Raw genomic sequence first — 11,529 nt, 5'->3', positions numbered from 1 at the left:
AGGTTTCTGTATTAAGCTGCTAGCTGATAGATTGAATCATTCCCCATATAGTCAAAATGCAAAATTGGCAGGCTTGACTAGAAAAATTAATTCAGTTCTACACTGGATGAGTATGGGGATAGGATTTTCTCTGGTTTTGTCTACTAAAAGGAATTTGGTCTTGATGACCTTTTGCTGTCTCTAGCACGTTCTGTGACTCTCTTGGGAGTTGTCTCTGGGAAGACCCAAGTCCTTTTTTTCTTCCTGTTTGCAATTCTCCTTGATTCTACATTTTTAACTAGGGCATCCATTGCATTTTGTGCACATGAATTAAATTTTTTTTAGTGAAAGCTCTGTTCCTGTAGAACTAAGCTTAGGAATATATGTTTTTCTTTAGAAGAGACAGTTTCTTGGAGACAGTTCTTTCAGTATAACATGCTACCTGATTGAGTAATGTCGTCTTCAGAGTGCAGACAGCTTGAGAAAATGTTGTTCCAAGATGCAGATATTCTCTTATTTCAGTGCATAGATGGTGGTGATTTTTAACGGCCCAATGGCTATATATGTTAGCGGAGACCTTCAGCAACCATGGTAACCTTGTACTAACTGCCATCTATGCTGCCTGAGATGCTAGGAAAGCAGCTACTCCCTGTTTGTACTTAAAAGTCCCATGCTTTCTTCTGAACTACTCATGTCATGTGGAGACTAATGTAGAGCTCTTTCGAAAGGAAAAAGGAGTACGTAGGGGTAAGGTGCAAAGTCGTTAACGCCATGTTATCATGGCCTTGTGCTGCTTTTTGGTACGCTTTGTTTTGAACCAGTTTTGTCACTGAGTTCTCAGTCCTGAAGCAAAACAATAGAATTCACAAACTTTGAGGAATTTGGAGCTTCTTGTGTGTATGTGTGCTCAGTTTTGATGATCTTTGATTAGTGTTTCATCTCTTCTACTATGTTCTGTAAGTTTTATTGCTTTGCTCTTTCAGAAGTCTTAAGCTATTTTTCACACTGCAGTTGTGTAGAACAGCGTATTTCTTGCTATGTTAGAAGTAAGAAGTAAATGTTACTCCTTCCAGCTGTTCCTCAAAACTCTTCCTGTGCTGTTCACTGCTGCCTTTTTTCCCCAATCACCTGCTATAATCTCTAAACATGTGACTCATGTTCCATTTTTATATTAATCTTCATCTGTTTCCTATGTCTTTCTATGTGCATTTTTTCTGTTTTCTCTTGTTGAATTGTAAATTAGTCGTTGTCAGCTCTGGTTTCTTGAGCAGGAATTTGGCTTTTCAGTTACACACTGAGTAATTCTTCCATCCTTTCCTGTTTTATAATCCTTACCTAAAGGAAGAGGTGGATGTGGAACTCTTAATTAACTTAGAAACTGTTGTCTTCAAAAGAAGTTGCTTCAAAATGCTTTTGTAAAAGCATCTAAATGTATGAATCTTGAAAGATCTAATATTACCCTCTCTGGTTAACATAGATAATGTTTAGTTGAAGCACTGTGGGTTTTCTAATTTTTTTTTTAACAGAAGGGGGAAAATACTTAAACACCAGGAGCTTTAATAAAGTTGGCATACTTTGATTAATGCAATAGAATTTATTATTTAAAAATAATACCCACGAAAGAGTGAATCTGTGAATGAAGTCATATCTTAATTGAAATGAATCTCTAAATCTGAGAAGCCTGGCAAACAGCCTTTCTTAACTAAAAATACCTGATCCTGTGTGAGTTGCACTTTTACTGCTGTACCATCAGTGGTAATAGCAGATTTAGGACTGTCCAGGGTACACAGTTACTTTTAAAGATTGGGCAGAACATCATTATGGACTTCAGAGGTCAATAAAGGGCATGTCTGCTTTTTTCTCTAGTGTAAAAGTTACCAAAGATGTGTCTTTGAGAATATAATCTTGCCTTAATGAACTTTGAAGTGTAGAACTTCAGGTTTGCTTTGCTCAGAACCTCATTCTGTCCATTCAGCTCCCTCTGTTGGAGTGAAGTGAATTCCCTTTACTAGCAGTATGTCACCTCTGTTTTTAAGTGTAAGCCTCAGAGTGTGAGATACTTCACTTGGGGAAAACTTTGTAAATGTATTGGTGTCTTATGCACTTGTGCTGATGCAGGGGTGTTTTACATGTTGTTGCTGGCCTTCAGTCTCATTGTTAAGTAACGCAAGGTTTCAGTAGGCATGAAATTGCTGAGGCAATGGTTTGGCCATAAGGTACGTCTTTTATTGCTGTGGTCTTTTAATAGATAGAGTAACAAATACTTAATTACAAAAAAACCTGAAGAAGAAAACTTGTAAACTCAGGTGTTTCAAAACAGTTGCCTTAAACCTTTAGGCATGGTTGTGAATGGTTTCTGTCCATTGATAAAGGAGTGTCAATATGTTACCAGTGATTTGAAGGAAACTTTGAAAGTATTATGTGACTACACAGGTCCCTTATTTATTATGACCAAAATACTGGGTTTGAAAACAAATACAGTAAATAGTAGGTAGTAAAGCTTGAAAAATGGGATGATGCCTGACTGATGTTACAGAAGGAATGTCATCTAGCAAAAAAAGTTGGGCTATTCATGGCATGGCTTCCTTAAGTGTAAGTTCACTGTGTATGTCTTAGTGGAGGAGTGTATTTTTGCGATGTTATTGAAAATTTAGTAAAATGTGCCTTAATTCATAAGTAAACAAATGCGGTGAAATCTTTTAAAGCAACTGTAGATTTCACATGAAAAAGGGTACAGATTGCTATTAATAATTTTGGCCATTACTGTGGCATCTCTTTGATGTATGAATAACTTCTAGAACAAGGGTTGTTGTAGCATATACTTAATTATAATACATCATCAGTTCTGTTTACTGCTAATTATTTTACAAGGTCAAGAGAAGAGTTTAAAGTGAATGTGGCATGGTTACTTCCGAAGTTTTTGGTACAACCAAATGTAAGTGAACCTAGTAGGGAAACTTGCCCTTAAATTGCTTTTGGCAGATCTCATTAGTGTCTAAGGCAGAAGGCTAACCCAACTGAAAAGGGCCTTTCAAGGTTGACTAATGTGTAACTAAATTACATTTTTGAGAGGTGGGGAAAGCTGATGCCAGTAATTAAATTTACTGAAGTTTCTTACAATAACTATGAAAATTATTTTGATAGTCTTATTTATGAGGTTTCCACTGCTCTCAGGTTAATACTTCTGAATATTTGATTGTAACAGTAATGAACAACTTTGTGGTGGTTTATTTTTCATGTTTTGGTACCTCAGTCAAGGCATTAGCATTAAAAAATATTCAAAGTTTTAATTTATCTTCAAATGCCTAAATGGATTTGAAATTAGGCTAATACACCAATAACTAAAAAAAACCCCAAAATGCACCTCAAACCAAAACAATCCCAAAACCCTGTTTTTTCAGTTTAGCATGGGGGGAAAAAAAAAAGTGCGAAATATTTAATTCCTGTCTTACGTGAGGATGAGTTGAATGCTCGAAACAGAGAATTTCTGTGAACTTGAACGTTCAATTTCTGGTTCTGAAAATGTGAAGATCTCGTGATTGAATACTATTACAACTACATACGTAGCGCAATGCAAAGCAAAATGAATTACCAGATCCTGCATTCCTCTTATGTGTGCTGTACTACTTTTCCATAGAGGAATATAAAACAGGATATATGGGCAGTTGTGAAAGTCAGACTGATGCTTGTTGCACTGGTTCCATTGCTGTTAGTTTTGCTGTAACTGGTTATTTTGAAATGAGAATGATGGGGAAACTGGAATGATGAGACAGAGACCACTAGATGGCTCCACTGATTTTTGCGGTACTGTGGGTAATTTCTGCATCACTTGTGAGAATCTGCCCAGGGTTATCAGGGGAACAGCATGGTGGTGGAGTTGGCTTTTAGACTAAAATGAGGTTAAAGCCATACATGTTCAGAAGAATAAATTGATGTTGGAGTGCAGATACGCAAAATCATGAAGACATTTTAAAACCTCTTCTTGCATGTCAGTCTCTTCTGCAGTTAGCATTGGTTTTAAAATGATGTTCTTAACACTTTTTGATTTCTTGTACTTGATTTTTGAGTGTTAGGAGGAGTAGTATTTTTTTATTTTAAGTACATGAGCTTATTTTTCTTGGAAGGAAATGTAAAGATGGGGACATTTGGTTTGTATTTATCCATGTGGAAGTCATTTGGTGTGTCACTCACCTGTGGGCTTGGTTGCTGTTATATGAAGAGTAAAGTTGGAATATGGATCAGGAGTAGTATGGTGGCCTTGCTAAAGGCAACTAGTGTGACTTGTTGCCGTTTTCATCTGACTTCTGACATGTCCTTTCCCACCAATAACTAAACCAGTCATTCCGTTTGTTTAAATGTGTGCTTGCTGTTGGACTGTATATGTCTCATGAGCTGGAAAACTGGTTTAAGATGGTGGAGTGTTTTGTCTCCAGTCACCATGCATATATAGGAAACCAGTTTTCATGCCTGTTACATTGGCTTTGAAGGATCTATGCCTTTGAAGAAAGGAGTGTGAACAGGAAGGGAGTAGCTAAAAAAATTCGCTTAATTATAACAAACTTGGTTTTCTACTAAGTAGTGTCAACTTTAGAAGATGGGTCAGTCCCATAAAAATGATTGCCAGAGCAAATATCTTAGATTTCCCACTGTTGATTTGTCTAGTGTTCTAACACTATGGAGAAATTTCAAATGGACTTTATGGACCCTGAAAGGGTTCTTGAACTACTAATCGTTCCTCCCCTGCTTCTTTATGGTTTTGGTTAAAGTTTGTATTTTTGACTCTTAAACTGATGATTTGCCATTATTCATGATAAAAGTAGATGTTCTGGAATGTGTAATATGGAATGAAGCACCAGTTACATTTTTAAACTATCTTCAAGGTACAGTAGTTGCATGTCTTAGTTTAAAGATGTGATCTGTATTCCAACAGCATTTTTCTTTTAATTTTCCATAAAGAATCCAATCAGATGAAGAGTGTCAAAAGGAAGTCTACGAATGAGACACCAAGATGGCAGTTCCACTGTTGATTGAGAGGTTGAGGAAATGGACTAATGCATGAGTGCTGTGATGTGTCTGTCCAAGAAAAGGATGTTAAAACGTGGACTCTCGTGTTATTAAACCAGAGAAGATCTGGGTTGTGATCATCCTGTCAAAATGGACTTTGCAATTGAATTAATCAGGGGACTGTATCAATGATTATCCAATGATGGATCTGTTTGAGGACTGGGTGGCAAAATTTTACTCTCATCTTACATATGCGTAACAGGCAAAGTCATTTGGTAAGAGATCGATTGCTACCCCTTTGGATAAAATGTAATGTTTTTTAAAGTGATTTAATAAAAGGTTTTGGTTTCTTTCATGCTTTGTGTTTGTCCTTTCTGGCTGAGTATTTTTTTTTTTATTATGTTGATACTGAAGTGGGTTACGTTTTTGGTTGCTATTAAAGTGTGAAAAACTTCAGCTGCTAAGCACTAAAGGCAAGGTAAAATTTTGTGCTATACTTGATTTAAAATGTGGTTTTCATTTGCAAATTATCTTCACTTTGCCATGACTTCCAATGAATTTTTATTTGCTGGTTTGTTCATTCAGGTGCTTAACGTTAGGGGTTTTTCAGTACTTGGCCAATTGTCAGGGTACTTCTGCTGAGCTTTCTGAGTTACTTTAAGATGGAATTGATATCAATTGAAAGCTGGGCAAATATGACAATAAAGGAGTACTTGAATGTTTTGTATAACTTTCTAGATACGCTGCTTCAGTTGCGTATGAGTACAGAAAGTTTTCAACAGATTTCCTGGACAACATAATTTCTAAACAGTCTATTCTGTCTTAAAATTGTTCTGTGCAAATGTCCAATCTGCTTCACCGCTATTTAATGTAGGCTTAACTGTGTGATGCTGTGTACCATGTGTTTGATGAGGAAAAAATGGAGTTATTTTTTCTGTTGCTACAGATGACATGTTAACCTTTACAAATGAATTTTAAAATTTTTCTTATGTTTAAAAAACAATTTCCTTTCCAGTTTGTTGTGGATCAAATAGTTAAACTGCAGCCACCTTCCTATGTATATTTCACCTGAAATTCATAGTTGTCTTTATGCTGGAGGGCCAGGATGACAAACCTGGTCCTGAGATAACCTAGGTGTTTTCTTTTTAAAACAAACAAAATACAAACAAACCAACCCCAATTGTATGTGTTTAACCATTTGGCTTGCTCAGACTTCTTTGTAAATACCAGTTTTTACCATTCATACTTGTTTAATCCAGCTGTTTTGATGGTACACATTTGCTCAAGTTTGGTTTTGATGTGTTATATGGTGGAGTTGGATACCGGGTCCAAGCTAAAAGGATCCCCATTCAGATGAGTGGATTTCCTTAGTGTTGCCCAAAATTGCTTGGAATGGTCTTGCATTGTGTTTTTTAGTTCTGGTAGTTTAGGTGCAAGGGGTCTTCTGTAAATAATCAGTAAACTGGAATTCTTTAAAATGGACTGTGGCAACAGAGTGTACCAACTCAAACCTCTTCATGTGGAAAGGTGATAGGTTGTTGGAGGATGTGAATGGCAAGTGTGTGGAGGAGTTGATGGGGGACTGTCTTGGTTCTAGCGGTAGAAGCCAATGTTCTCAGGTTGTTGGGATGCTGTGCCATGGATGTCCCCATAGAAACCCAAACTGGCCCGTTACCCCCCTTTCCCCCCAGCAATCCTCCACTGTCTGATTTCACTGTCATCTTGTCGTGCTTACAAATATGCAAGGTGTCCTTGCGCTTCAAGGAGTCTCTTGCTTGTGGGAACGCAACTGGTAGTCAGAATACACGTGGTGAGGGGATGCTTGGATCTCCTCCATTTGCTCTGTGATACACCCTCTCAATACTAGGATGTTGTATTTGAGATGTGGCTTGATTTCCAGTTCTACAGCTCTGCTATTATATGGCTTTAAGATTCATTTGTTGTGTTAAAGTCTGTTAATGAACATTAATGGGTTAAGAATGGGAATTTGAAATAACCCTTTTAATGGTGTCAGACTTGTTTTATAGTAGTGCCTCTGCATAACTGATGAAAATTGTGTAGCTGTTGGATTTTTATTGTTGGGAAAGACCACTAGGGAGGCGCTGTCGAGCTGGAGGGGGTTATTTGCAGTGTGGGGCTCTCGTGGGAGCATGTGATGCTCTTGTCCTGAGCTTTAGGTGCAAGTGTTAGGTGACGAATGGAGGAGCTATTGTCTGGGGATACTGCCACTGAATTGAAAAAAACTACCCCTTGGGTGGGGTGAGCCTCAAGGTGGGTTGTTGCTGGCTGCATGGCTGTTAGCTCCACTTCCATTCTTTCAAAATGGCTTGTAACAGCACCACTTCCTGTCCAGGGAGGAAGTAATTTTAGCCCAGGCACTGAAATATTTAGCAAATCTTTAAAACAAAAGGCACAAATTCCATTTCTTTCTGGTTTCAAAAGGGTGCCTGAGCCACATGGGGTTAAGTTGCCCCTTCAGCTGGGGTAGCTGGAAGGAGCCAGGGCTGTGGGGGTAGCAGGCACCCTTTAGGTGGAGGCTATCTCTTTTTTTGGTAGAAATGAAGGGGTGGGTCTATGGTACATCACCTGAGTTGTGGGGTAAATGTAGAGAGTGTCAATCAAAGGCAGAGCTCAGAGCTGGGAAGGAGCTCTAGATGGCGGCTGTGCCTTAGAGAGAGCGCGCTCAGCTCCGTGCCTTCCCCAACACTTTACGCAACTTTCCCTAACTTTCGGGCAGCCTCAGGGGGCCCCCACAGCCCCTTGCCTCTCCTAGGCACTAATCGGGGGCTGAGCGGACCTTTTTCGGGCAGAAAAGCAGCTTTTGAGGGCTCCCTTTTCGTGCCTTGCTGGAAAGAAGAAGCCGTGGAGAGAGCCCAGGTCGTTGTTTTTCCAGCTTAGAAGCCATGGCGTACCTCCATTTTTGTGCGCTCTCCTAATGAGCTTTTTCCCCCGGACATTTTTCTACTAATTATCGCTTCTTTTGCTTTATCGGCAACATATTTTTGAGATTAGAATATATATTTTTTTTCATTCTCTGAAATTCATATTTTATCATTATAACTATAAATATTTTGGATCTAATGTTTTTCCACTACCCGAAACTAATATCGACTTGGTCCTGGCGGCGGTGCATGGATCAGGTAGGTGAGCAATTATTATTAATAATTTTTAGATTTCTGCTGTTTTGAATACTTTGATTTTCGACCGATTTGAGCTGTATTGGGATGACGCAATAAGATACAGAGATTATTTGCATCCAGTGTTACTTTGGGAAAGTTTGCAGGATGCTCTTCCACTGTGTTTATTCTTGGATTTTTTCTTCTAAAAACGATTATTTGTTTTAAATCTCCGTTTTGCCGTGTTGATCAGTGTTGTGTATTGTTATAACAATATCATTGCAGTGTCAGGACTTTGTTCCTGATAATGAAAGCCAGTGAAACGAACTGGGACCTTACCTTTCTTTCAACTTTTGACAGTAAATACCTGGGCACAGGACTTCAAAGCAAACAGACACCCCTGACCCCCTCTTAATATTTAAGAATAAAAAGATGATGAGAAATAAGGACAAAAGCCAAGGAGAGGAGGGTTCAGTCCACAGCAATGCATCGAGGTATGATCTATCAACTTTCTTTTTTTTTTTTTTTTTAAACCTGTGAATACCCTGTTTACTTTGACAGCCTTGGGTTACTGTCAGTGCTTAATATAAAACATTTTACTGATTTTTGCTTCCTTTTTAAGGAATGACCTTGAGATTGTTAGCATGCCACACCCTAATTTTTTTTGGTAGCAATTTCTGAAAGTTGTGTTGTGACTTAAGGGCCCATGTCATAGTCAAAAGGTACTGTACCTTTATTCAGGGGAGCCCTTTTCTCTGTATTACGTTTTTCCAGCTTTTGAATTTCAGTTTTTAGGTTTTTTGTGCTGTGAAAAATGACCTTGTCGGTTTAGCCATTGCTGCATTGCACCATTTTACATACAAGGCAAATTTTTCTTTGAAGAATCTCAGAAGTCTAAACTTTAACTGAGGGCCATACAGAAGCCTGGTGTAGTAGTAAATTATAGTAAATAGACACAAGAAGAAGTTATATGAATGAAAAAAAGCTCATTTTAAAATATAAACTGGAAAGTGCCTGTTTGTATGATAACCCTTACTTCAAATTTTATTTGAGATTGTAGAACTTTGATACTGTTTAGGTATTTTAGAATATTTTGATACAATTTAACCAGACTTTCTCCTGCTGGTGATAGCATTTTGTATTATAAAATATACACTGGGACTGTTAACAAGAGCCTCCAAATGCTTTGCTTGTTTATTTAATGTATTTTTGCTCAGAGTGTTTTTATTTACTTTTGTTGGGTAATGAGATTCTTTACAGATTTTTATAAACTTAACCTTGATGTGGGAAAAGTATGAAATACTGGAAATGTTTCTTTGCTAGGAATGCAGAAGTATAATTACGGAATTGCTCATTTTGTATTTAAAGGGTCAGCTTTTTTGAAAATTGGGAATTAAACTATATGCATTTTTGTTTTTTAGCTTGTAAATGCACTTGAGTTTTTCATTTTGTTAACTTCAATTCAACTGTGGCCTGTTTATTTTTCTCTGGTGTTGTGTTCAGTAATTTTTAACCAACATTAATAAAAAAGAATTCTGAACTGTCTGTTGTATCACATGTGCTCTATGTGGTGTTTGAAGGTGTTTGAATAGTATTACAGATGTCCAGTATTTAACCTTCTATAAACACACAAACTTGAAATACTGTAAGAATATATATATTATCAAATTACTGTAACCTTCTAGCATAAACTTGGATGGTATTCTGGATGTATTAAAATTGCAGTCAAATTTTAAATATTAAAATGGATATGGGTAAGTTTGTTTAATTTGAAATTAGTATTAACTAAATTAGCCTCAGGGACTGTTGAAGCATTACATATAGCACCTATACAGAGCTTTTATAATAATGCAGTTTAAAAACTCATCAGACTTTCAAAGCGTGCTATCTTTATAGTGCTGTAAATACTGCACACAAAATATTGCTTAAAATTTGATTTTTTAAAAAAATTACTTCTGTTTCAGCTTATTTAAATCTTTATGCTTTTTTAAAGTGCAGATTATTAGCAAGAGCAATAATAATTTGTTCAAGAAATCTGAATTAAGATATTTTATTGGCATTAGAAATATTATGCTTAAATAGGAGACGAAACTGGAGACATCTAGCAGTAGTTACACAGAAAGACGACCTTTGGGTTTTTTGTCCTTAAGGGTATTATATTTGCATAGTCTCTCATGTGTGCTTTTGGTGTTTTCATTGAAAGGTTACTTATCATCATTGATCAATTTACATGTAACACCTGTTGTGTGAGGTTACCCTTCTCCTCCTTCACAATTTTTTCTCAAAATAAGCTTGCTGTGGGTAACATCCACTCACTTGAAGTGTGGGAACAATTGAGCACAGGATATTTGTAAGTGAGCCCTGTCGAGCTTATTTCTGAGCTGTGAGTCAGCTGAATGTCGTAAAATGGGCTTTACTTCCTGAGGTTGACTTGAAGTTGTAGGGGAAATGATTTCTAGGAAGTAAAGCCACCACTTTGCTTTACTGTAGCCCAGAAATGCACTGGTGTCTGTACTTCACATGCTGCTGGCCAGCTTTCTCCCCAGTTGTGAGACCAACTCAACATCCGTGGAAATACGTGAAGTCCTGATACATAATCCCCGGTGGGAGGCCTGGGTGATGGAGATGGGTGGAAAAAGTAGATATGGCCGGTGCCATCCACCTGGACTGGAGAAGCAAAAATGCAGGACTAGAGAAAGGTGTTAAAGCAGAAGAAAACACAATTCCTATGCACTGCCTTAGCGTACTAACTGGGGAATATGTTTGGGTTTGACTCCTACCTTTCCAGTCCTTAGAAAGCACAAAGGTATATGCTGAATAAACAAAAATACCTGAGAATTGTCCCAAAGCAGATTATTATTCTTGGGGAGGGAGATGGTATTAACTCTTCACAGTTTGTAAAGAGGGTGTGCTTGGTGCCTTTCTAGATGAATAGCAACACCTGTCCTTTCTATATTGACAGTAAATCTTTCCAAACCTGAAGCTGGCTGATATCATACAACTTTCTCCACCTAAGGATAAAAGTTGGAATGCTGCAATTGCTAATAACCACCACTGGTGTATCTGGGACTGGCATTAAATAATTGAACAAATTCCTGGTGTGTTTTCTAGCATCTTCTATCCTGCATTTCTGAAAGGCAGGTGGTGTGAGAGGGTACATCTGTGGTGCAACCCTAATGCGAACTTCAGAGGTGAGAGGCAGGCTGGGGTCCCCCTGAAGTCCGGGAGCGAGTTTTGTAGGGGATAGCAAGTAACACGTGGTGGATACCTTGTTCCTCTAGTTCCCCCCAGCCTGCATATGTTGCAAGTTGCTCTTGCACCTCCTAAATACCCCTGTGTGGGAATAGCTTCTGCTACAGGAGCTGCAGGGCTGAACAAACCCCTGCATCTGTATCCAGCTCTCGGCTTCTCTGGCACTAAAACATCAATT

The 11,529-nt window shown here is 38.0% G+C and overlaps 1 protein-coding gene across 1 annotated transcript in view; it reads left to right on the top strand.

The window, feature by feature from the left end:
* The first annotated feature begins 7,153 nt into the window (after positions 1–7,153).
* Positions 7,154–11,529, top strand: part of CHD2 (chromodomain helicase DNA binding protein 2) — a 54,706-nt gene continuing 50,330 nt past the window's right edge. The window contains exons 1-2 of the mRNA XM_010289077.1: positions 7,154–8,123; positions 8,460–8,593. Coding sequence (XP_010287379.1) covers positions 8,532–8,593 — 62 coding nt within the window. The 5' untranslated portion in view covers positions 7,154–8,123; positions 8,460–8,531. The remainder of the gene's footprint in view (positions 8,124–8,459; positions 8,594–11,529) is intronic.

This window comes from Phaethon lepturus, unplaced genomic scaffold, assembly GCF_000687285.1.
Source record: "Phaethon lepturus isolate BGI_N335 unplaced genomic scaffold, ASM68728v1 scaffold18936, whole genome shotgun sequence".
In the NCBI taxonomy this organism is placed as follows: Eukaryota; Metazoa; Chordata; class Aves; order Phaethontiformes; family Phaethontidae; genus Phaethon; species Phaethon lepturus.
Note: the sequence above shows the minus strand (reverse complement) of the source record. Positions and strands in the feature narration are given on the sequence as shown.